The sequence below is a fragment of the Stegostoma tigrinum genome, chromosome 21 (assembly GCF_030684315.1).
Source record: "Stegostoma tigrinum isolate sSteTig4 chromosome 21, sSteTig4.hap1, whole genome shotgun sequence".
In the NCBI taxonomy this organism is placed as follows: domain Eukaryota; kingdom Metazoa; phylum Chordata; class Chondrichthyes; order Orectolobiformes; family Stegostomatidae; genus Stegostoma; species Stegostoma tigrinum.
The window spans coordinates 8,188,777-8,216,169 of record NC_081374.1 but is presented as its reverse complement, the minus strand read 5'-3'; the positions used below and the strand labels follow the sequence as shown (position 1 = coordinate 8,216,169).

Here is a 27,393-nt window from a genome sequence, read left to right as displayed (position 1 = left end):
CCAAGACATTTTTCAACTTGATGTCTCGATGTACAAGTCCTTGGCGGTGGAGAAATCGGATACCTTCCACAACATCAAGAGCAATCTGCAAACGTACTTCAAGCTTCAGACCAACCTAGAGAATAGAAACAGTGTGTGTATGAGATATTCAGGTAGTCATTGCAACGTCATGGTTTAGAAGTCTACCTCTACACTTATGAAACGGAATAAAACACTTAGGGGACCAGGGCAGGCGTGACTTTTTAGGACAACTGAAGTTAGTTTATGTTTGAGGCGATAAGTGAAATGAACATATATACAAATTCAAGGTCCAAATCTAGGTTCTTGTGACTGTTCAGAAGATTATTAAAATCTAGGAAATCCAAAATGCTCGGTACCTGCAACTCTGAGGTCGCATGGGTGTACAATCCCATTAAGTTAACGGGGGGAAGAGAGCACTGGCATGAGATCTCTTATGACTACCTCAAGTTATTTTTCTCTCCAAAATGCGCTCAGCAGTCAGTTGATCAAGGATTCAAGTTAAATGCAGCAAAGAATCCAGCTCAGAACTGGAACAAAAACAAACTTAAATCTCACAAGGAGGTTGTTCTGAAACTTTGAGGTTCTGTCTCAATACAAATTACTTATTGATTTACAAATAGACGAATAAAGCTGCCATTCTGCAGATACAAAACAACCAGTTAACTCTGTTTGAGTGTGATTTACATATATAACCAAAATAGATGGAGGTAACTGGAAATCATCTGCTGCTATTCATTGATAGTTTACATGTTTATGGAACAGGAGCCTGGGTAATTCCATGGCAAGCAACTGGAGACTTGGGATGAAAGCTATGGGTTGGATTTTACAAACATGACAAAGTCATGCAGATTGCCACTTCTTTTAAAAGGCGGCGGCAGCTCCAGATTTCCCAGAGGACAGATGTGGATCCATACTCCATTCTGACTGTTAGTGAGTTGCACAAATTGTCAAAGGGTACAGTCTTTCAAGGGATATGAAGCAAAGTCTGGCAAATAAGGTTGAGGTGGAGGCCATTCACAGTTTAATTGACTGAACTAAGTTGGAACAGTTGAATGGCTTACTCCTGGACAGAGCTAGAGTCCACACACAGAATAGGAGTCAGCTTCCTGTTTGCTCACCTTCAGTCCAGCATAAAGGTCTCGGTGTAACCTCTCCATGATCAACAGGACAGCAATACTGGATCCACCCCCATAATTGTAGTCGATGACTGACCCATGAAGATCAACCAGTTGCTCATGTCTGGGTAAAGATCTAAATGGAGAGAAAGAAACATGACTCAATTTTAGAAATGCGCTGTACTTGGCTGTTCCCATATTTGGCTGAATTTCCAATGACAGCTAGCAGTTTACTTGCCATCCACTCACTTGTATCGAATTTAGGAACACTAACTTAAGTCCAAATTATTATAATTTTATAAAGCAGAGGCCAGTGTGGATTTCAAACCTGAGGATGTATGCTCAGAGCAAATAGTTCCTTTAAAAACTTAAAATCATACTCATGTTGCAAATTGCCACACCTGGGGTTTTCTAGCCATGATCGACCATTCAACAATACCCAGGCTTCCAAATCTCCTTCTTGCCCCTAACCCTTTTTCATATTTACTGAACTTTAAACGAAGCTACACTGGAATAGTTTGCTCTTAATAAAGATCCATCATACTACTAATGTTCCGAGTAGTTTTGTAGCATGGGTTGCGGATTCTATGGTTGGTTTGCTCGCCAAGCTGGTTCATTAGTTAGCAGATGTTTCATTGCCCCGCCGAGTAACATCAGCGCAGCCTCTGATCAAGTGCTGTTGTGTTTTCCTGTCTGGCATTTAAAAACTCTGGGGTCAATTGGATCTGGTTACCTCATTTCCGGTTCTCCTCAGGGGCTAATTCTATACATTTATTGACAGCCTTCTTGGTGGAGAACGAGGCCTCTAGGAATTCCTGTGTTGTCTCTGTTTGGCCTGTCCGAGAATCCTGTTGTCGTCGCAAACAAACTGGTGGTTTTCCTGGTCCATGTGAATGGAGATGAAGGAGAACCACCATGTCGTTTGGGACATAATTAGGATCCTAGGACAGGCCAAACAGAAACAAGCACAGAAATTCCTAGAGGCCTGGTTCTCCACCAAGAAGGCCGTCAATAAAATGTATTGAATTAGCCTTTGCGAAGGAGAACCGGAAATGAGGTAACCAGATCCAATTGACCCCAGAGTTTAAATACTAGGCAGGAAAACACAACAGCACTTCAGAGGCTGCACTGATGTTACTCAGCAGGGGAATGAAACGTCTGCGGAACAAACCAGCTCGGCCAGCCAGCCAACCAACCATAGCATCCATCACACCAGGACTGGGTGGGAATGAGCCTAAATTCAGAAGAAACTGAATTTAAAATTGGAAATGAAGCACCAAAGATTCTGAGAAAACAAAAAAATGTAGCAGGACAAGTCACAACCTGTTTCAAAACAGTTAACACCAGATAAGGAATCAAACTGCACCTTTCTGATCAGTGTGGATTAAAAGAAGGTAGTACGTAACTACACGCATGGCCATAAGACTCTAAGAAACAGGAACAGGCCATTAAGCTCCTCAAGCCTGCTTCTATTGTCAACAGATCATGATTGAACCAACGTTCCTCATATATTCTTTCCTGTGTTTTCTTTGGAACCTTTGATTCCCCTACTGATCAAGGGTTTCTCTCAGCCTTAAACTGATTTAAGGACTCTGCCTCTACAGCTCACCGTGGCATGGAGTCACAAAGATACACAAACCTCAGGAGAAATTCTTCTTTATGGAAGTTAAATTGGTAATGCTTGAAAACGAGGACGTGACCAGATGGAGTCCTCGAAACAAGACTGCAGACTCTAGCGTCATGCTCCAGGATGCAAAACTCTGCACAAACCCTACCTAGTGTAGTGGAATTCGAGTGCCAGGTCGTTCCAATGCTTGTCATCTGGAGGCACAACTGACTTCAATGCACAGGGTGAATGACCAGCCCAACTGTCGCACAGGTACACAACGCCATACTGGCCACGCCCCAGCTCACGCCCTAATTTAGGTTTACCTGTGTTAGAGAGACAAACACCATTACAGCACTGTATTCAGTGTGGGCACATCACCAAAGGATGGACATATTGGCTCTTTAGCACAGATTCAATTGATGATACCAGGGCTAGAAGGGTTAAATTATGGCTGCTTACAATGACTAGGCCTGTATACCCTCAAGAGTCAAAGGTAAGAGATAAATTCTTGAGGTGGGAATAATAAAACTGAAGATGGAACGAACATAACATTCAACCATGATCTAACTAAATAAACTCATAGGGTTGAATGACCTACCTTTACTCCTATTACAGAAACATCACATTTAACCTGGTGATAAAAGTAGGTGCATTAGATTGAGCACATGGTCATTGCTTGCAAGTGCATTAAACAAGTCAACCCCCAAAAGTTTAAAGAAAAGATAAATGCAAATGAATAACAACATTACCATGCAACAGCAAATCCCGAAGAGAACGACTTTCCAGTGAAAGACGAGCTAAGCGTGGTGCATGATCTTTGCGTACTTTCAGCCACAGATCTTCAGTTTTCTCAAGCCTTCCTGAAAGTCCTGTTTCAAGCTGTGGAGAACAATGAAGAAAATCAAATTACTTCGTGAATTGAAGGGGAAGCTGATGGTGTTGAATGTGAAAATAGATAATAATGAGTGAGACAACTAATATGATGCGTTAATGGGGGCAAAAACATAGTAGACATCAGCAGGAATGCGCCATTGGACCACCCCCGCCCCCCCCCACCCCACCCCACCCCCCGCTGCACCTTTCAGCATGATCACGGCTGATAAGCAAGTTCCATACCCTAATCCTTCCACCCCAGTTGCCCATGCCGTTTGATCTCTTTAGCAAAAAGGGCTAATAATTACCTCCTTCCTAAAAACGCCATGTTCTAATCATCATGTAATTAACAAAAAGGTGGGTAGAGAGGGATGTGCTTCATATGAAACAAATACTGGCACGAAATAACAGGACTGAATGGCCTGGTACAGTTCTGTACAAGATACTTCAGTGGCTCCTTCAGTTGACAGATTTGCTTTTAAACTGGTTAAGAAATGGGGCAAGAATTTTCACCTTAACCTGACAGGTGAATGAAAGAGAGAGTTTGTGCAACAGGTCCCCAAGTATTTCTCATTGGTTAACTACTCCTGAGCACAAACATTTAGCACAGCATTTTACACACAGCAAGAGCCCACAAGCAGTAATGAGCAGAAGACTGTGGTGAAAGACCTGGTTGAGGTGGAAGCTTGGTCAGTGTATTCAACATCCTGTACGTGAGAAGCGTCCTTCAATTAAAAATTGAAAAAGCTGAAGTTATTGTTGCTCATCCTCACACCAGAACTTCATATCTGAACTATCAAATCCATCCACCCTCCAATAAAAGTACACCCACTCAACACTGGTGCCACCTTTGCCTGCAACATGAATTCAGAGCCTTATTGTTACCAAATGCTTATTTCTACCCTCAACGTTGTCAGACTTTGTCTCAGCTTCCAATGATTTAAGACCTTCACCTCTATCTTTGTCAGCCCTGCAACTGACTTCTCCAATACAGTCCTCATTGGCCCCTGGCATTCTACTCTTGTGAATTTGAGGGCATTTATATAACTTGAATGCCCACATCTCATTTTGCATTCAGTCTAGCCCCTCTAACACCCAAGTGTTTAGTGACTGCATGGTTACTGATCAAGCTACAGATTCATTCGAAAATTTTCACATTCCTCCACAGTCTTGCCCCTCCATATCTCTCATCTCCCCTTGCTCCACAACCTTCCGAGATATTAGTGGCTATGTAATTCTGGCCTCCTCAATGCCACTTAAACTGCTCAACCATTGACAGCTGTGTAATACAGAACCTGTGGAATTTATTTCCTCCATGTATTTGCCTCATTTTTCCTTCTTAAAGGCATGACCTAAAAACTAAGTCTCCAAATCAAACATTTCATCATCTGTCCCAATAGCTCATTGACTCAGTCATATCTTGCTTTAGTGTTTCTATGAAGAACACTACAAATACAAGTAGTTGCCATAAAGGAAGGCAGATTGATACACCTTTAATACCTCAGATTACTACCAGGTGTTTGTATTAACTTCAATTGCAGATAACAGCCAATTTATGGTCAACAAGTTCCAGCAATGTAATTGTGACAAATAATCTGAATTTCTTTTCTTTAAATAATATTGGTTGAAAAATAAACAAACACAGGCCAAGTCACAAGGAGACATTCCCCAATTTTTCTCTGGAGTTGTGCCTTGAAATCTTTAGTGTCCAAGGAAGATATTATTTCAACTATTTATTCCAAAAGGCTGATAAATGCAATGAAAGAACTGAATATCACCAAGATTGCGGCTCTCAGTCTCTGAAGTGGAATGAAAGCCTACCAACTTCTGATTCATATGACATCAGAAATGTCACCAGAGCTTAGACAAGAGATTCCTTTCAATCAACAGTGCAGTCTGATATTGGCTTTGGATCAAAACCCTGGTTGGGAAGCAAATTGCAACTTTTAAACAAAGCAGCCCCCCCCCCCCCCCACCGCCAAGTACAAGTGCTGGGAAACAAATGCTTTAAGAAGTTCAGTGTACTGTGTTAACATGAACAAACCTGTCGTAGAGAGGCAGCAAAAGCTTCGTGTGAGCTGTTGAGCCGGGTGCGGAACTGACTACATATGCTCTTGGCAAGTTTAGATGCACAGAGACTCTCAATAGCATCCTGTGCAATTTTCCTTTTCCATTCAATTGTCACAGCTGGGGGATGTACCCAAGGCATCCTATGAATAATCTATTGGAAAGAGACATAAAAGAAATGAATTTCATGACTTTCTAACAAAGAAGCTCAAAAGTTTCAGTACAGAGTAACCAATACATCAAGAATATTCACAAATATTGTATAGCTTCACTTGTTACAATTTTTCTCTGCAAGGTGCAAACTCCTGCTGCAATGCAACTCTATGGTCTCGAGCAACCTTCCTCAATTATTTCATCCGAGGTGCAGTCTTCATGACGTGCTTACAGAGAACAAACTATTTGATTGTGGAGGACAGTGATGTAGTCATTCTCACATACACTTCCAACATGGGACACTGGACTGCATTCAGGATTGGAAATCTTGTTGGCTGAACTTGTTAGTCCTTTGCTGACATCCAAAAGCTCAATGTGCACCAGGAAGGAATAGGCCTCTTCTGGGATGTAGAACATAAATCCACTAGGTTATTAGGTAAACCATTGCTGATAAATTGGCCAAATGGCGACTGACCTCAATGCAACTGGAGTTACATGAAATGCAGCAATTATACAGCAAACAGAAAACAAACTGCCCATTGATAATTAGACTCCTGACAGGTAATTCACAACTGCTGAAATGTCCTTCCTGCCTATTCTTCAACACCACCACAGCCCCCCAAACTCCGACTCCCAATCCATTTGTTTGGTTGATCAGCACATCACCCCTTCCTAATCTTCAATGAGCACCGTTCTATATTCAGCCAGCTGGACACAGAGTACCTTGGAACAATATGGCTCCAGCTTGTAGATTTTCTTGTCTATGAATACGGGCAGTCATTTGACATTATAACATACAACAGAAACCAATTCTACAGGAATCCTCAGCGTAAACCTGCAGTATATTCCTTAGTACAATCCAACACCTCTAAAACGAGAGAAAGAGGTTCACTTTTGCAAACTTTACAGATGATCCAGGGATGTCTCTTGAAACTCACCTCATTGAGGACAGTAATGTTTGCTCGCCAGTCAAAGACCAAAATATTGTAAAATATTTAGGGCGCACACCCTGAAAAAGAGGTTCTTTTGATAAATAAACATCAAGTGTTGATGAAAAACAGACCTTTCCAGAATGCTTTCTAGTCAGGTGCTGACAAGTGTGATCATGGGTGGAGACAAACAAGTCTCATGATCATGTCCGAGAGATGATTGGAAGGATGACAGGATTTTGACATGTATCCTACTTGAAACCATGGATTACTGTACTAACAACTAAATTGTGCAAAAGCTGTCATGTCTCACTGTTGGTCCTAACTCTAGGCCATGCTTCATATTGTTGCGATTCAAGATGAGCTAAGAGATCTGATAGCTTTTTTTGAATAAGTGACCACGATGACTGATGAAGGCAGAACAGAACACATTGTCTACATGGACTTTAGGAAGGCCTTTGACAACGTTTTGCATGGTGTACTGGTTATTAATGTTGATCAGATGGGATCCAGGGAAAGATAATCAAACGGATACAAAATTGGCTGGATGGAAGGAGAAATAGGATGGTGGTAGAGGGTGAGTGATAATGGGAACTGCAGATGCTGGAGAATCCAAGACAACAAAATGTGGAGCTGGATGAACACAGCAGGCCAAGCAGCATCTCAGGAACACAAAAGCCGACGTTTCAGGCCTAGACCCTTCATCAGAGAGGGGGATGGGGAGAGGGAACTGAAATAAATAGCAAGGGGGGACAGGGGCAGACTGATGGAGAGAAAAGAAAATAGGTGGAGAGGGGACTATAGGTGGGGAGGTAGGGAGAGGAGAGGATAGGTCAGTCCAGGGACGACGGACAGGTCAAGGAGGCGGGATGAGGTAGTAGGTCGGAAATGGAGATGCGGCTTGAGGTGGGAGGAAGGGATGGGTGAGAGGAAGAACAGGTGGGGGATGGGCTGGTTTTGGGATGAAGGCAGGCTGGGCTGGTTTTGGGATGAAGTGGGGGGAGGGGACGAGCTGGGCTGGTTTTGGCACGCAGTAGAGGGAGGGGAGATTTTGAAGCTGGTGAAGTCCACATTGATAACATTGGGCTGCAGAGTTCCCAAGCGGACTATGAGTTCCTGTAACCAGTATTTTGTTCAGACTGGAGGCCCGTGCCCAGTGGTGTGTTTTAAGGTTCAGTGCTGGGTCCACCATTGTTCATTACTTACATGCTCATCCAAATTGATTAAGGGGCATGGTTACTAAATTTGCAGATGACACCAAAATAGATGGTGTCGTGGGCGGGAGGTAACCTCAGTACGATGGGATCTTGATAAACTGGATGAATGGTCAAAGAATGCCAGGTGGAGTTTAATTTGGATAAAAGTAAGGTGTTACATTTTGCCAAGGCAAACCAAGGCAGGATATACAGGCCCCAGGTATGTTCTTGAACACCACGTGCCGGGGATGCCGGTGTATATTCCTTTAAAGCAGAGTCTCAGATTGGGGGGGGGGGGGGGGGGCAGGGGTGGTGAAGACAGCATCTGACATGCTTGCCTTCAAAATTTGGTCAGAGCACCGAGTATGGGATTTGGGATGTTGTGTTACAGCTGTACATTACATTAGTACTCCAAACATACCTATGCCAATGTACAATTCTGGTCACCCTCTTATAGGAAGGCTTTTATTAAACTGGAAATGGTAGATTTACAGAGATGTTGTAAAGCCCGGAAGGGTGGAGTCATAAGGAGATGCTGGACAGGCTGAGACTTTTTCTCTTCTGGAGCACAGGTGGTTGTCGGGTGACCTTATAGGCACTTATAAAATCATGAGATGTAAAAGAAGGTGAATTGCAACGGTCTTATCCCTGGGGCAGCGGAGTTTTTAAAGCGACAGGAGAAAGATTTAAAAAAGGGACCCAAGGGGAACCATTTTCCACAGAGGGTGGTTCGTAAGTTGAATGAACTGCCAGAGGAAGTGGCAGATGCAAGGACAGTTACAACATTAAAACACATTAGGACAGGTACACAAATAGGGAAATTATTGGAAGGATACAGGCCAAATGGGACTAAAATCAGTTTTGGATATCTGGTCAGAAGGACACAAGAAATAGGAGGGGTGGGCCATCTGGCTTTTTCAGCCTGATTTGCCTTTCAAAAAGATGACTAATCTTTTTGGACTCCGCTCCACCTACCCATCCGCTCACTGTCACCCTTAATTCCTTTACTGCTCAACAATCTGTCTTTGCCTTAAGAGCAGTTAACATGGTAGCCTCAACTGTTTCCTGGGCAGGCAATTCCACAGATTCACTATCCTTTGGGTGAAGAAGTTCCTCCTCAACTCAGTGCTAAATCTGCTCCTCTTTATTTTGAGGCTTTGCCAAGTTCTCGTTTCATCCACTACTGGAAGCAACCTCCCTGCCTGTCATCTATTTCCTTCGACTTTGACATGCTTCTATAAGAATCTCATGCCATTCTTCTAAATTCCAATGAGCACAGTCCCAGTCTACTCAATCTCTCCACATAAGCCCCCCAACTCCAGTGCCAGCCCACGGTGGCTCACTGGTTACACTGCTACCTCACAGCACCAGGGACCCGGGTTCAATTCCCGCCTCGGGCGACTGTGTGGCCTTTGCACATTGTCCCTGTGTCTGCGTGGGTTTCCTCCGGGTGCTCCGGTTTCCTCCCACAGTCCAAAGATGTGCAGGCTAGGTGGATTGGCTGTGCTAAATTGGCTGCTGTGTTCAGGGGTGTGGGGGTTATAGGGGAATGGGTCTTGGTGGGATGGTTCAAGGGGCAGTGTGGACTTGTTGGGCCGAAGGGCCTGTTTCCACACTGTAGGGAATCTAATCTAGGAATCTAATCCTTTCTCAAGTAAAAAGACCGAAACTGTACACAGTAATCCAGGTGGCTTCACCAGCATCCCAAACAGCTGCAACATAACCTCCCTAGTTTAAAACTCCATCCCTGGCATGAATAAGCCGGAACTAAGGTTTTGTTTCCATGTTGTACGACTCTAGGACAAAGTTGATTAAGCACCACATAAGATTCAGGCTTTACAAATCAAGGAGTACTAAAAGTCAGGGAATTATGCTGAATCTTCAAAAAGCTCAATCTCAGTTGCAGCATTACCCAATACTGAGTATCATGCTTCAGGTGAGATATCAAATGCCATGGAGAGGGTGTAGAAGAGTTTTACTACACATGATGCAGTGATCAGAGGGTTCAAGTTTGTTGACAGGAGCTTGGGTTTCTCACTTTACAACAAAAATTTGTCTTATTCTTTAATACTTGTTCAAAAGGATTATTGAAAAGAAAACAGTGAAAAATTGGTTCTTACCCCTTCTGTCACTACTCCAATCAAGTATCGTCAGCATGGTTTCAAGGATGTCATGCTGAACAAATCTGGTGGAACTGACAGATGATGACCAAGTGCTTGGATAGCAAGGCAGCTGATGCAGTTGATATGGATTCCAGCAAGGCTTTTGACAAGGTACAACATGGGAAACCGATTAAGGGAAAAGTTCATGGGATCCAGGCTAACTTGCAAGGAAGATCAAAAATTAGCTTAGTCACAGGAGAAAGACAGTGTGGTGGTAGAAGATTTGCATGACTGGAGCCCGATGTGCAGTGGTGTACCACAGGGATCAGGGTGGAGTCCCTTGCCATTTGTGATAATCATAAAATGATGGTGATGACAATGTGGTGATGGATGTTAAGAAAGTTTATGAATGACACAAAGATTGGTTGCAGTACTGGCAGCAAAGTGGAAGATGTTAGATTAAACAAAGTAAACACATTAGTCAGATGGCAGACTGAAAAGGTAAATGGAATTTAATCCTGCAAAATGTGAGGTGATGCACTTTGGAAGAAGGAACAAGCTAAGAAGGTATTCAAATACGCAAAACTCAGGAGGCTTCGGGTGCTTGCCCACAGATCCCCAAAGGTGGCAGGACAGGGTCATAAGATAGTTAAGGCAGCCTATAAACTATGCACCTTTATCAGTGGTGGCACAAGAGTCAAAACTACAGAAGTCAGGTTGAAGCTGAACAGAGCTTTGGTTAGACCACAGTAGCAGTACTGTATGCCAATATCGTCACCTTACTTATTATACTAAGAGTTTAACTGCACTGGAGGAGATGCAGACCAAATTTGTTAGAACATTACCTGGGATGGAGTTCCTGAATGAGAGACTGGACAATTGGTTGCTTCCTTTGGAGCAGAGAAGATTGACGAGGGACCTGGTAGAGGTGCTTAAGATTATAAAGCACAAGACATGGTGAATAGAAAACAATATGTTAGTGATCCCTTTGAGGGGAACAAGGTGGCCTAATTCTAAAGTGAAAGGCAGGTGGTTTAGAGGGATTGAGGGGAAAATCTTTTAATCCAGAGAGAGTGTGTTGGAGTCTTGAATGCACTACCTAGGAGGGTAACTGAGTCATAACACTCAACCTTTTCAGAAGTACTTAGAGTACCAGAAGTGTCAAAATATTCAAGGGTATGGGTGTAGCGAGGGAAACATGGGACCAGTCTTGGTAATAGTATATTTGTAGCTAGTAGAACGATTGTAAGATTAAAAGAATTCTAATGATTATGAAATGGAAATTGAAGGTAATTGACAAAAGAATGAAAAAAGCTGCCATGAAAAATATTATTTTAAAATGCAGGAAAATTACAGCAATCTGGAATGCACTTGTCGTAAAGGCAGTACACAAAAGATTCAAAAGTAGCTTTTGGAAAAAGAAAAGCGAGTTGGATAAATACAGATTTTTTGGCAAAGATTTTAAGAAAGTCAAATTGCGTAGAAAAAAATACCACAGGCAAGTTGAACCCAATGGTCTTCTTCTGGAGGGGATGCTAAATCACTGGACAAATTTTATCTTATCTTGAGGGCACCAATTCAGACTCAGGAACCTTTGCCAAGCGTTCTTTATCTCCAAGCAGTCATAATTCATATACAATGCCCAGACAGCATTGGTCTTTGATGACAAGGTTTCATAACTAGGACAGCCACAAAGTTCACTAGAGGTCACTGCATGCTAAACACAGGAACTTGGCTTAACTGCTGTTCAACGAGCCAAACAGACAAGGGAGCCAACTGACTAGATACAGACACATTCCTACCTCTGTCACACAAGGGCTGTTTCCCAGAATTCAACCGAGCACTTTCCAACTAATACACCTACAGCAGTATCAAGGCAGCACATTTAGGCCTATAAAAGATTTTCTATATCAATGGACATAAAAAGGATGACACTTCTGACATGACTGACAAGGACCGATGTCCAACAAACTGGATACACTATACTGCAATAAGGGGACTTTGAATGCTATTAAACACCTACTCAATAGTGCCTCTTGAATTACCATAGCTATCTTTACCTGCTTGATTTGCTCCCAAAGCAGTCGGGATACCGTTGATCCTGAATGGAATGTGACCTCAACGTGATATGCAGCATTTAAAATCTAGGAAAAAACATTATTATTATTTTCCAAGAAACTGAACAGGTGCAGTTGCTAGTTTCAATGGAAAGCACAAGTATATGTTGGCAAAAGACATGCAGCAAGGAGCAGCTAACTGGGTTTGAATAAGCGGACAGTGCATTCATAATTACCAAAATTTAAAATTTCATTTGTGTATGGGTCTGCTCTGGACTACTTAATAGTACAAGGCAAACTTGATGAACCTCTGTCTATTTTTACCATCAATTTCTATGATGCAGGAAGTTCAAGTTTGCTTGCTTTCCTTGTAGTTGCTTCCCACTCCAAACTTCATTCATTCGAATCTGAACTCAATCTGCTTTTGGCATCTCCCAATGAAAGACTCTGACACTCAACTGCCACTTGCTGGAACGAAGCATTGGGGTACACCCATTAAACTATTCAGCACAATCCAGATCACAATTCACTGCTCAAAATAATTCTGATCTTGCCTCTTGCTCTTGTGCCAGGAGGTGCGCATTGAATCAAAACGTTTGGAAAAAAAAACCAGTCACAGTTAACTTTCAGAATTTTCACTGTGTACACCCTCCAGGGCTGTGCATTCAGCTCACGAATTATCATCTATTCTTGACTTACCTGCTTCAAGTGATTGCTGGTGGCATTGTTCATGGCAGAATCCTGGTTGGATTTTTCCAAGCTCTTGAGACAGCGTTCAAGGGTCCCAACAAAACTCTCTCGAAGATAATCAACAGAACTGATCAGTTTATTGGCGACAGCCTGATTTAACCGAGAAATAATCAATTCTTGAATCTGTTTGATGCAGCACTTAATGTCCTTATTGCCAACAGTCTCACCACTCTCAGAGATGATTATGTCTTGAGAGATAGGAAGGAAAAGAAATAATGAACACGACTGGCATTAGCCTTGTTCTGCAAGACTCAAATTACAAATTGAGAAATTTCACCTTGACGCTACCATTTCAAGTGCACTGATGACAAAATGAGAGATTACAAAGTCTCAATTAATCAACACATGTTCATCACTTTATTCAATCGATTTCAAAGTTAGGGAAACAGGGAGAACATCAAGCAAGTGGCTGATGACGAAATGTAAAGTCATTAGCAGAACACAGGATTTGAAACTGGAGCTGAGTTTTGGAGAGCAACCGCATTTCAAATGTTAAGTGCTATCTCTCCACAGATGCTGCCTGACCAGAGTTGCTCCAGCAATTTCTGTTCTGGTTTCAGATCTCCAGCATCTGCAGTTCTGTTTTATTTTCTGTCTGAAATGTGGTTGGTTGCACAATAAATTAACATACTGCAGTGAAATCTTCAATGCAATTGGGAACATTAAGATTCCAATGCATGTTACATCTCCAAAACTTCTATTCATCCCTGGAGAAGAATCCAGCTGAATAGTTAAACTCCCAGTTTATATTCAGTATAGAACATAACAGCACAGCACAGGCCCTTCGGCCCTCCATGTTGTGCTGACCTGTCATATCGATCTCAAGCCCATCTAACTTACACTATTCCATGTACATTCCAGTATATTTAGTGACAATAATGAAAAGTACTGACCCTTAAAAAAGGTCTGTTTTTAGGGATGGCACAAGAATAAGGGGTGGTCATTCAGTCCTAAGCTTACTTCGTCATTCAAATATGACCTTGGTAGATCAGCACCTTAACTCCATCCAGCTGCCTCGGCTACAAATCAAATGAACATAAACAGAACAAAAACACAGTACAGTGCAGGATCAGGTCCTATGGCTCACTAAGACTGTGCTAACACGATGCCATTCTAAATTAAAAACCTTGTGCCTACATGGCCCGTAGACCTCTTTTCCCTGCCTGTTCATTTATCTATGAAGCAGCAAGTCGGAAACATGAATTAAAAGTTCAAGACATGGAAGTAAATTGTCTAAACTTGAACTAATGCCATTGCGTGGGTCAGGCAAACAATTTTGATGGAAGAGTCTTCCCCCAATTACTCATTTAGACTGTTGAACAATGATATCAGTACGTTAAATGATACTCTTGCCTTTAGTAAGGCAGAGAGGAACCAAGGGGTACCATCTCACAAGGTCTTGATTATTAACAACAAAAGATGGAAGAAGAAACATGTTCACTCAAAATTCTCTACCTAGGAGAGTTCTCACTGTATTAGCTGCTCACCATCTTGAAGGCAGAAATTGACCTTTGGACTCTGGAGACAAAGTATGGATATGAGCATTCAGACTCTCCATATCAATGCAAAACTGCAAAGCTACAATTCCAGCACATAATTCTCCAAAAGGTAAAAGCAGAGCCCTGATGCTAAGTTCATTCACTCTGGAGCTATCTGCCATCTAAGCCTTGCAAATATATTGCTGCTTGTGACTGCCTGCAGAAAAACATTGGTTTATGACCTTAACACTCAAACAATGCTAAACAATTCTTCTGTATTATTGCAATTCAGAAACTGTTTTTGAAGTGGCAGTATTTTTCACAATGAAATCAACAGACTCTGGCTTGACATTGATAAATTTATTTTTAATATGAACAATTCACAATGATTTTTAATATCCATAAGCCATAATCCTCTTCAGGCATGGCCTGCTTTGTCTAAACCTTGGAGGCAACTAATTTCATGAAAAACCAAAAATTTGTTTCAAATTATCAGGTAGGTGGTACAAGGCTGAAAGAAAATTGCTCGCCAGATAAAAACGACACTGCATCTGGCTAATTTGAAGCGACAGATCCCCTTTTTGCTAATGGAATCCTAAAATTACACGGAGCATAGAGGAAGGCCACTGGATTCTGTCTCTGTCCTGGTGCCCGAAAGAGCAACCTGTTATGGGCAAACAATGCTGCCAAGCCAGCAATGCCCTCATCCAGTGAATGGATGAGAAAAAAACCCACCCAGTCCCATTCTCCAGCCCTCCCTGTAATGCTCAATGCATCTCTTTTGAAAACTCAAATGGAATCTGCCTCCACCACTATCCCAGGTAGGGCTTACCAAAACCAAACAACTCTCTCCCAAGGAGTTTCTACTCAACTCACTCTTAACTCTTTTCCTGACAACCTTGAAATTGTGCCTCCTAGTCACTGATACACCAACTGGTGGAAACCGGGGATCACTGTTTGGTCTGTCCAAATCCTTCATAATTTTCAAGACCTCAATAAAAGGTCACCTCCTCATTGTCTATGCTCCCAAGAAAATCAGCCCAATTTCTAACCTTTCCTTGTATCTATAATCTCTCATTCTTTGTATCATTCTAGTAAATCTCCTTTGAGCTCTCTAGGATTTTAACATTCTTCTTTAAATGAGGCGCCCAGGAGTGAACACAATGCTCCAACTGTGTTCTGACCAATGATTTGGAGAGGTTTGGCATTATTTCCTTTCAGACTCACTGCCTCTATTTATAACCCCAAATAGCCTGCCTTCTGAACAACTGTTTCAACTTGCCTGGCCACCTTCAGAGGTTTATGTATGTACACCCTGATGTTCCTCTGCTCTTGTATTCCCCTTAACGTTGTACCATTAAGCCTGTATTGTGTCTCCAAGTTTGTTTTACCGAAATGCTTTGCATCATTTCTCTGCATTGAAATTCATCTGCTAGGTGTCTGTCCATTTAGTCAATTTCTCTATGTCCATCTGAAGTCAGTCATCCTCACTATTCACTGTAGCTTAATATCCTCTTTAAATAAAGCAATCAGAAAAAGCAAGAGTCCCCACCAAAGACCACTTTCAACTTATCTCCAATATCAGAATGCCAATTCTCTGTTAACTATTTTTTGGCGAACTCTAGGTCATTCAGCCAAGGAATCATCAAACCCAAATAATTCCAATTTGCTAACCGGCCTGCCGTGTCACCTGTCAAAATCCAAATATACAGTATCAACAGCACTGTCCTCATCCACTGCCTGTTTCACCCCAAAGAATTCAATCAAATTTGTCAGACATGACCTGTCCTCAAAGCAGCCATGGGTGACTGTCATGTATTGATCTACAACATAAACTGAAAACAAACAACTTTACAGATGAGTCTGAGATGACAAGGTTTGGACCTGGAAGAACACAGCAGGCCAGGCAGCAGAACAGCAGGAAAGCTGACATTTTGGCTGAAGGGTCCAGACCCGAAAAGTCAGCTTTCCTGCTTCTCTGATGCTGCCTGGCCTGCTGTGTTCAACCAGCTCCAAACTTTGTTATTATAAACAGCCCTAGAGCCAGTTTTCCCACTAACGTCAAGCTACAAACTCTATAGTTTCTTAAATTGCCCTTCGCCCCTTTCCCAAGGAATATCACATTTACAATCCTCCAGTCCCATGGGACTGATTCAGTGTTCAGAGGAGCCTGGAAAACCTGTCAGCAGCTCTGTAATTTGCTCCCTTACCCCTCGCAGCAATCCAAGATGCATCTCATCCATGCCTGGTGACTTTCTACCTGGAGTTGTCAGCCTTTTTTAAAATGCAGCTCTGTTTATTACTGTACTGTTCAGTTGTTCAACACCCATGTTTTCAACTGGGCCATTGTCACCATTTTCTAAATTGGGTAAAGTCAAAAGCAAAAGGTCGATACGTCCTTAGCTTTACTAAGTAGCTGACCCTGCTTGTTCTGTATGAACCCCACTTAAATCCTTCATTTCCCTTTTCATATCAACCTAACTGTAGAATATTTTACTGTTTGTTTTATTGCAGCCTGCCATCCATTCCTCATGCTTCCTCAGAAATCAGGTATACATCAGACATGTCCTTATTTTCTTACTGTGATCCTTAGCCAGTACACAGTACTTTTGGAGATCCTGTATTTATTCCTCACAGCTACGTACCTAGCTTGCATGCTATTCATCTCCCTTGAAAATTTCCTATTTTACATTCACCATTTTATCCATCAAAATGCACATCTAAGCATGCTCCACTTCAAATTTCAGAGCCCAAAAATCTGTCTTTTGCCAGTCAACAATCTTAATCATGGACTGATTTTTATCTCTTTCCAATTTAATGTTGAACCATACCATATTTTATGCCAGCAATTTCCCAAAAGACCCACACTCTGACACGGTCAATCTGGCCTGCTTATTTCCTAGAACCAGATCCAGCACAGTTCCCTTTCTGGTAGAGAGTGGGCCAGAAAATTCTCTTAAACATATTGCAGGAACTTTTCCCCTTCCATGCCCAGTCTAAGGTAACTGGCTTCACCAACCATCACAACTGAACCTTGCCTGTAGATTTCTCTAATCTGCCTGATAATGCTCCTTTTTGCCTCCTCCCCACTATTTGGTAGCCTTTTCAAAAAAAAATACCCAAACTCATTTCTCCCTCACCATTTCTCACATCCAGTCACATAGATACTAATCCAGAAACTAATATGACCAAGGATTTAAAAACAAGAATCTGGGAGTTCAGTAAAACTTTACATTACGTAACAGGTCCACAGTCATTCAAGAGCAGAAGGCCAGATATTCATGTTAATTTGAAGCAATGACTGAAATTAAGCTAAGCCCTCAAATCAACTGGGTTTGATCTTTCAGAGGTCAAGAGAGAATTTCCCAAGTAATGAGGAAAGACTTTACCATTCCAAAAAATTGATTAGTGCCTGGGATGCTTGAATGAGAGAGATGGAGGGAGGGTCAATCCAGGCAGGCATTGACAATTATTTTAAGATAAAGAATGTGTGGCATTACTGGCAGAAGGCAGTAAAGTAGTATTATGTGAAATACTCATTTGGAAATCCGACACAACCGAGATGGGGACAATGGCCTCCATCAGTGTCAAAACTACTTAGAGATTCTTGTACAAAAGGTGGATAATACTGAGCTTCTAACGACATTTACAGTCAGTGTATTCAAGCGATATTATTTGTAAGTTAGGGAGCCCATTAGCACAGTAAATGACTTTTTCATTGTCTGTGCAAGGAAGTGAGGCATAGCTGGAATCAGTAACTTGGGAGTTTTCTCATAAGGTACAACTGTTCCTAGCAAGAACAGAGAAACAATTTGCATTTCTCCAGCACATTTCACAACTCGAAGACCTCCAAAAGCAATGGAGTAGTTTTGCTGTGTAATCAGTGTCGCACTGTAGGAAACACAGCAAGTCCCCACAATGAGATTCTTATTCAACATCTTACAAGTTACTACAATTCCAACGAAATATTGAAACGAAATACTCCCTCATGGATTCCTCTTTAAATAAAAAATGCAGTGATTGTAATCTATAGATAAACATTGGTCAGGGCACCAGGAGAACTTGCTGGAAGCAGCCAAAAAAAATTAGTGGACAACCAAAGCAATACCTTTATTCGGTCACAGTCACAAAGCAGAGCTGTCTACACTAACCTGACCAAGCAATACAAGAGGGTTTAAGTAGTATGCTGCTAGCTAGGCAACTCTTTTGGTTTTTGCTGCGAAATGGACAATACCTGCAGCAAGTGCAAGGCACAGCACTGGCATATCCCCAAGATGCTGGACCTCGGCAATCTTCTAAGCTACTTACGTGAGCAACACACTTTGCCAATTGCTCAACAAAAGAATAAATCTTCAATCTCTCTGGAACGATTGTAGGCATGTGGAAGCTTTTATCGCTAAGTTATTGAAAAACACTTCAGCGCCATGTACTCATCCAAACTAGTATCTAAGTGCCAGTGGTCTAGTGACAATTTTACCTAACAGAAATCAGAATGTGCAAAGCCATTTGAAGCGTTAACAATTTTTATAAACGTTCTATTCTATTGCTTCAGCAGGACGCAGAATAATGCTGTTGGAATCCTTAATGAGCAGTAATCCAGTTGGCCAAATGTTCCTGCTCAACCATAGTTTGAAAGGAATCAAATGATAATGTCTCATCTGAAGGCTAATCATTTTCCCTCTGAACAGTGAACGTTGATAACAGATTCAATGAACAAAATCCTATCAGTTTTTTTTTAAGATTACATTCCCTACGGTGTGGAAACAGGCCCTTCGGCCCTACAAGTCCACACCGGCCCTTGAAGCATCACACCCAGACCCAGACCCATCCCCCACAAGCCCACACATCCCTGAACACAACGGGCAATTTAGCATGGCCAATCCACCTAGCCTGCACATCTTTGGACTGTGAGAAGAAACCGGAGTACTGGGAGGAAACCCATGCAAACACAGGGAGAATGTGCAAACTCCACACAGACACTTGTCCGAGGCTGGAATCGAACCTGGGTCCTTGGTGCTGTGAGGCTGCAGTGCTAACCACTGAGCCACCATGCCACCCATTTTGACATTTAAAATGAATAAAAGCCTTTTCTCTACCACTACTCCTTTAATCCGCACTTGCATACAAAAACTTGACAAACGTTCCTCATATTATCATGGGGTTCAGTGTCAAATTTGAAGTATCTGGGGATGTATTATGTGAAGACAAATTGTGGTTAATTCTTGCTGGGCCAGTAATTTTAGAGCTCGTGCAGTGATGCTGAGAACCACAAGGTGGCGGTCTGCATGAATCTAACTGTGAAATTTCAACACAGGCGCATTAGAAAAAAATTGCGCATACAGCCTCACGGTATTTTGTTCCAACTTGTTCTTTGCTCCAGAGTCTAACGTGAAGACTTAGACATCCATTTGTTCACTAAAAAGAAATCGTAAGAATTGATTCCAATTAATTTGGAAGTCTCAGCACCACGATATTGCTAACATTAAAATGTCATAAAGGCCCATTAATCCATTCTAATGGTGCCAAACAAAAAATGCTTGCTGGGACATCACGTTTGAAATCTCCCCAGCTTCCTCTGTTCTAATAGAAAACGTAGTAAAGTTTCTCAATACTCTTCTCTAACTGCAAACTCTTCAGAGTGGATTCATTAAACTGTTGCAGTGAGTTGATTGCCAAAGCACTGACATCACTTCAATTTCACATAAATAACCCCTTTCAAACAACTAATGCAAATTGAGTCAGTGGCATACTGCAACGCAGGGACACCCACAGTACTATTAAAGCAAGATTTTGACCCAGCATTGTTCAAATATTGACATCATTCTAAAGCAGCACATTCTGCATCTTGGAGGGGATCTTGCAAGTGGTGACTCCCACCTATGTGTTGCCCTTGTCATTCTAGATGGAAGGAGTTGTGGGTTTGGAAGATGCAACTGAACCAGCTTGGGGGAATTTCTGCTATGCATCTTGTAGACAGTACACACGTATTACTGACAGTCATTAATGGAGGGATTGAATGTTGAAGGCGACAGTGGTGGTGCCGCCAGTCAAATGGCTGCTTTGTTCTGGATGGCGTCAAGTTTCTTGATTCTTGTTGGAACTGAGCTCATCCCTGTGCGTGAGGAGCATTCCATCATATTAATAACCTGTGACTTGCGGATGATGGGCGGGCTCTGGGGAGTCAGGTGTTCAGTTATCTGTTGCAGTATTTCTAACTTCTCACTTTATCTTGTCGTCACAGCTTTGTACGGTTGGCCCAATTTAGCTTCTGGTCAATGCCAACTCCACAAATATTCATGGTATGGGGATCCAGCGATGGTAATGTCCCTTGAAGTTTAGTGGCAATGGCTGGCTCTTCTCCTTGCAGCTTGCTCATGTCTACGCATTGTGGGGGCACAAATGTTGGTTGCCACATATTAGCCCAAACGTAGACATTATCCAGGACTTTCTACAATTTGACATTGACCTCTATATTAAGATCTCCAATAATGCAGCAAATACTGGACTATTTGGACATTATCTAATTTCAATGGAGATTTTTACTGTGCGACTTCTTGGAAGCTGAAACCAACAGTTTGATGTGTGCTATAGGTCACCTGTTTTTACTAAGGTATAAGCACAGATGTCAAAAAGTTCTGGAGGTGGAGTCTGTTGCTGTAATTACTGGAAAAACATAGCTTTAACATAACTAGAGATCTCTGCTAACTGTTGCCAAGCAATCCCTCCGATTTTGGAAGTCTGTTCTACAAACCCTGCAGTCAGTGTGTGCACTCCAAGTGCAGTCTCTCTCCTAAAATCCTATTTCTTAAATGTCATCTCTAGGCACGCAAATGAAAGACTCCTGTTTGGAAACACCATGAGCTTGGTAAATACTGAAGTAGTGGATGATGACTAAATCACTACAGTTTGATTGCAAATTGATTAGATTCAGAACTCAATAATTTATCAATCCACAGACATTAGCGATTCAGCTTCAGGGGATGGCATAGGGGTACTGTCAGCGGACTACAAATCCAGAGTCCCAGTCTAATGCAATGGGAACGGGGCAAATCCTGTTATAGCAAATGATGGAATTTTAAACCCTTCACTACACCTGGTATTGAAAAGCTCACCTCAGTAATATTAGTAGTTTTGTGATATCGTGCATTAAAGCACCTGGTTAATAAACAGGCTGAATTTACAACTCAGCAGTGCCCTGCTTCCAACTCAATCTTTAAGGGGTCCCTCTCGTGGCACAGTGATGGTGTACCTATCAGGATGCTCGGGTTCACGTCCCACTTGCTCCAGGTGGTGTAGAACAACATCTCTAAAACGGGTTGATTAGAAAAATAGGCTAGGTAAAATTTTTTAATAAAGGAAATTTAGTCATGACAAGTCATCGAAAAGATGCATAGGTTAAAACTGTCCAGGATCTGCAAGCTAGGTGGATTAGCCATGGGAAACCTGCAGTTACGGGAATAGGGTGGGGGAGTATGTGGGATGCTCTTTGGAGGATTGGTGCAGACTCCAAAAAGGGGTGAAAGGCCTCTTTCTGCACTGTAGGGATTCTGTGATTCTACCTTTCCCTTCCAGGCCATAGGCACACGTCTTTTTCCCTTTTCCCCTGTTGCCTTTTTAAAAAAAAAACGCCATCTTTCCAAAGGTTGATCTGGTTTTCTCTTGTGGGGTTTGATGGCAGGGGCATGCGGATTAAGGGTGATACAGTTTTTCTGTCAGACCATATCTTAGATGTTGAGCAGTTTGCCTCTTGAAGAACAATTATCCTATATAAGAAATGGATGATGGTGAGGGGATCAAGGAAGCGTGGTTGATCTCTATTTATTCCAACCAGCTCACGATATTCCCTGTTTCCCACCGGCCTGAACTTTGCTCAGCACCTCGATACTACACTACCAAATGCAGCCTTGATGTAAAAGGCAGTCCGGATGAACCGGGATTGATACCTTTGAAGGTACCGAGACATTTCAGACCATTGGATGAGAGATTGTAATCAAATGCGATTCTGCTACCATGACCCACACACCTCATGGATTGCTAGAGCTGTTCTAAATCTATTCCATTCAGCACAATGGTAGCATCATACAAAAGGATGGAAGGCACTTCAAGTGAAGACAAGGTATTATATGGACGGTGACTGTGCAGCGATCACGCCTACTGATAATGTCACAACAGATACAGCTCCTACAGACATTGGAGAAGGCAAATGCTCCACAGCATTATTCCAAGTCTGTAAAATTTATCCTGGTACTTTGGCTAATAGTATGGCTCAGCTAAAAATCACGAAACAGGTCAGTCATTTACAACATTGCTATCTGCAAACCAGCTGAATTTTCAGCAGAGCCTCATTGGATGTATAGCACCGACATTCTGCAATTTTGGAAGGCAGGTTCTGAAGCAGCTGGAAGGAAACTACTTCACAATTGCCACAAAGCTGTTTTGTCTTCAAGAGGAATCTTCAGTTATAAAACCATGACAAAAAATGACCAGCACTTACAGCAGAGTGGTCTTCTGCAACACAAGCATCCTGAAGGCTCCATCTGCGAAAAAACTTGGACCACTTTCCTCTCAGTCATTCCTTCTCTGCATTATTTGGTCCTGGTGATACGTCATTCCACATTGAACCATTCAACACTGCCTCCTAAACACCTCTCCAGCTGTTCCAGGACACCCACCTCAACCAAATCTCTCACTCCTTAGACAACACGTGCATTACTTGGTACATTTATGCAGAACTGTATTCTGCCAGAGGTTGCTCATTGCTCTTGCTGTTCCCTCTAGTTGCCAAGTGCCGAGAAGGTAAAAGATCTAAATTGGTTGTAGATAAAGTGCGAAGCTGGATGAACACAGCAGGCCAAGCAGCATCTCAAGAGCACAAAAGATGACGTTTCGGGCCTAGACCCTTCATCAGAGAGGGGGATGGGGTGAGGGTTCTGGAATAAATAGGGAGAGAGGGGGAGGTGGACCGAAGATGGAGAGAAAAGAAGATAGGTGGAGAGGAGACTATAGGTGGGGAGGTAGGGAGGGGATACGTTAGTCCAGGGAAGGTGGACAGGAAAAAAAGGCGGGATGAGGTTAGTAGGTAGAAAATGGAGGTGCGGCTTGAGGTGGGAGGAAGGGATAGCTGAGAGAAAGAACAGGTTAGGGAGGTGGGGACAAGCTGGGCTGGTTTTGGGATGCAGTGGGGGAAAGGGGAGATTTTGAAGCTTGTGAAATCCACATTGATACCATTGGGCTGCAGGGCTCCTAAGCGGAATGAGTTGCTGTTCCTGCAATCTTCGGGTGGCATCATTGTGGCACTGCAGGAGGCCCATGATGGACATGTCGTCTAAAGAATTGGAGGGGGGGGGTGGGGAGAAAGAGTTAAAATGGTTCACGACTGGGAGGTGCATTGGTTTATTGCGAACCGAGTGGAAAGCGGTCCCCAAGCCTCCGCTTGGTCTCCCCAATCTAGGGAAAGCCACACTGGGTACAATGGATACAGTATACCACATTGGCAGATGTGCAAGTGAACATCTGCTTAATATGGAAGGCCATCTTTGGGTCTGGGATGGGGTGAGGGAGGTGGTATGGGGTCAAGTGTAGCACTTCCTGCAGTCGCAGGGGAAGGTGCCGGGTGTGGTGGGGTTGGAGGGAGAGTCACGGAGAGCGTGGTCTCTCTGGAAGGCAGACAAGGGTGGGGATGGAAAAATAGCTTGGGTGGTGCGGTCAGATTGTAGATGGCAGCCGTGTCGGAGCTTGATGTGTTGTATCCGGAGGATGGTGGGGTGGTATGCGAGAATGAGGGGGATCCTCTTGTGGCAGTTGTGGTGGGGGCGGGGTTGTGGGAAATACAGGAGACGCAGTCAAGGGTGTTCTCGACCACTGCGGGGGGAAGTGGCAGTCCTTGAATAAAGTGGACATCTGGGATGTGCGGGAGTGGAATGGCTCATCCTGGGAGCAGATGCGGTGGAGGCGAAGGAATTGGGAATAGGGGATGGAATTTTCGCAGGAGGGTGGGTGGGAGGTGTAGTCTAGGTAGCTGTGGGAGTTGGTGGGCTTGAAATGGATGTCCGTTTCTAGCTGGTTACCTGAGATGGAGACTGAGGTGTCCAGGAAGGTGAGGGATGTGTTGGAGATGGCCCAGGTGAACTTGAGGTTGGGGTGGAAGGTGTTGGTGAAGTGAATGAATGGTTTGAGCTCCTCTGGGGAGCAAGAGGTGGCGCCGATACAGTCAATGTAACGGAGGAAGAGGTGGGGTTTGGGGCCAGTGTAGGTGCAGAAGACGGACTGTTCCACGTAACCTACAAAGAGGCAGGCATAGCTTGGGCCGATGTGGGTACCCATGGCCACCCCCTTTGTCTGTCGGAAGTGGGAGAAATCAAGAGAAGTTCTTGAGAGTGAGGACGAGTTTGGCCACGCGATTGAGGGTGTCGGTGGAGGGGGATTGGTCGGGCCTGCAGGACAGGAAGAAGCGGAGGCCCTTTAGGCCATCTGCATGAGGAATACAGGTGTATAGGGACTGGACGTCCATGGTGAAAATGAGGTGTTGGGGGCCAGGGAATTAGAAGTTCTGGAGGAGGTGGAGGGCATGCGTGGTGTCACAGACGTAGGTAGGGAGTTTCTGGACCAAAAAGGGGGAGAAAATGGAGTCCAGATAGGTGGAGGTGAGTTCGGTGGGGCAGGAACAGGCTGAGACAATGGGTCGACCAGGGCAGGCGGGTTTGTGGATTTTGGGAAGAAGATAGGCTTGCTCACCAAACTGTTGTGTTTGGTTGCGGATGTTTCATCACCACACCTCTGGTGAAGCATTGGTGTTCTGTCCCACTTGTTATTTATATGCCTCATGTTGCTGGGGTGGTTGGCATGACTTCCAGCTCTGTTTTTCAGTGGTTTGTATATCAGGTCCAGTTCAGTGTGTTTGTTGATAGAGTTCTGGTTGGAATGCCAGACCTCCAGAAATTTCCTGGCACCTGGTTGGCTCGTGCTATTACAGATGTCTTGTCCCGGTCGAATTTGTGTCCTTCTTTGCCCATGTGTATTGAGACGAGTCAAAATTGATCATGTTTCTTGGTTCCTAGTTGGTGTTCATGTACCCTTGTTAGTTTTTATTCCCAGTTTGACCTATGTAATGTTTTTCACATCCTTGCATACTATTTTGCATATTAAATTACTTTTACTGGTTGTGGGTATGTGTTCCTTGATGTTCATCAGTAGCTGTCACAGGGTGGTTGTTGGTTTGTGGGCTGCCCTAATACCTAGAAGTAGGAGTCGTCTTGTGGTCATCTTTGAAATGTCCTTTGTATGCCAAAGGGTGATTAGTGTTAGCAAGTTTTGAGAAGATTTGTAGCTCAGGTTGAGTTTCTGGATGTGAATTTGCTTGCTGTGCTGGAAGGTTAGTTTTCAGACGTTTTGTCACCATTCTAGGTAACATCATCAGTGAGCCTCTGGTGAAGCGCTGGTGTTATGTCCCGCTTTCTATTTATCTGTTTAGGTTTCCTTGGGTTGGTGATGTCATGTCAGCGATTAGTGTGTGTCTGGCTACGGTGCGTCTTCTGGTTGTGGTCTGTCGCGGAATAACGGTGGATTGTGTTTTTTGGGTATCCATGCCTTTTTAAAAACTCTGTATAAGTGCTCCTGTTTGCTGCAATCTGGAATTGTGCAAACCTACATGTGGCCCATTTGAATAATGTCCTGATGTTACCCTGTTTACAGGGGTTGGGGTGGTTGCTGCAGAAATTAACTATCTGGTCTGTACATGTGATCTTTCTATACACGCTAGTCTGGAGTTCCCCGTTGTTACTGCACTGAGAGATGACCAGAAAAGACTAATTCTATCCCTAGTTATCAGGGCAGCCCACAAACCAAACAACCACCTTGCGACAGCTACTGACGAACACAAAAAGGATCCCATACCCACAGCCAATAGAACTAACAAAACTAACGATACAAAATACCGTACAAGGACTATGGAAAAACACTAGGCCAAAACTGGAAGAAAACTGACAACATGGATACATGAAGACTAATTAGCCACCAAGAGATATGACCAATTCTCACTGATGTCAATGCACATGGACAAAGGAGAACAAAAATTCAACAGGGACAAGACATCCGTAATAGCATGAGCCAAACAGACATTCCAGGGAATTCCTGGAGGCCTGGCATTCCAACCAGAACTCCATCAACAAACACACTGTATATCAGGTTCAGTTCAAACCAGTAAAAAACAGAACCAGAAATAATGCCAACCACCCCAGCAAACCAAAGACATACACATCATGTGGGACAAAAACACTTCACCAGAGATGCACTGACTAGTTTACGAGGGAAGGCTGAGGGACTTGAGGCTGTTTTCATCAGAGAGAAGAAGGTTGAGAGGTGAGACTTAATTGAAACATATAAAATAATCAGAGGGTTAGATACGGTGGATAGGGAGAGCCTTTTTCCTAGGATGGTGACAGCGAGCACGAGGGGGCATAGCTTTAAATTGAGGGGTGAAAGATATAGGACAGATGTCAGAGGTAGTTTCTTTACTCAGAGAGTAGTAAGGGAATGGAACGCTTTGCCTGCAACGGTAGTAGATTCACCAACTTTAGGTACATTTAAGTCTTTATTAGACAAGCATATGGCCGTACATGGAATAGTGTAGGTTAGATGGGCTTGAGATCAGTATGACAGGTCAGCACAACATCGAGGGCCGAAGGGCCGCTACTGTTCTATCTTCTCTGAAAGGTCTGCAACCAAACACACTGGCTTGGTGAGCAAATCTACAAACTCATGCACAACTGAGCTGAGCTCCAAATCTGGCCAAAACCTTCAGATCTAAACTGCCTCCCCAACTGTTCACTGGTGGTGGTGGGATGAGGCGGTTACTATTTTTACTTCATTCTATTCTTAGAAACAATGTCAATGCCACCATGATCTCTGAACTGAGTGTAAAATCTGTATACAGCCACCTGGAAAGCAGAAGTCCATTTTACACAGAGAAAACAACACTGGCAACATCCAGCATTCAAAGGCAAAGTGTCTATAAAAAGCAGTGGGAAAGATCTCACATGGAGTTA

General features: G+C 43.2%; 1 protein-coding gene across 2 annotated transcripts in view; it reads right to left on the bottom strand.

Moving 5' to 3' along the window:
• dstyk (dual serine/threonine and tyrosine protein kinase) overlaps nt 1-27,393 on the bottom strand; it is a 123,548-nt gene that overhangs the window by 21,373 nt on the left and 74,782 nt on the right. For both annotated transcript variants that reach the window (XM_048553188.1, XM_048553189.1), the window contains exons 4-10: nt 12,822-13,060; nt 12,126-12,209; nt 5,663-5,839; nt 3,495-3,624; nt 2,912-3,068; nt 1,140-1,272; nt 2-115 (exon numbers count right to left, since the gene is read on the bottom strand). In XM_048553188.1, the coding sequence (XP_048409145.1) occupies nt 2-115; nt 1,140-1,272; nt 2,912-3,068; nt 3,495-3,624; nt 5,663-5,839; nt 12,126-12,209; nt 12,822-13,060 (1,034 nt within the window). The remainder of the gene's footprint in view (nt 1; nt 116-1,139; nt 1,273-2,911; nt 3,069-3,494; nt 3,625-5,662; nt 5,840-12,125; nt 12,210-12,821; nt 13,061-27,393) is intronic.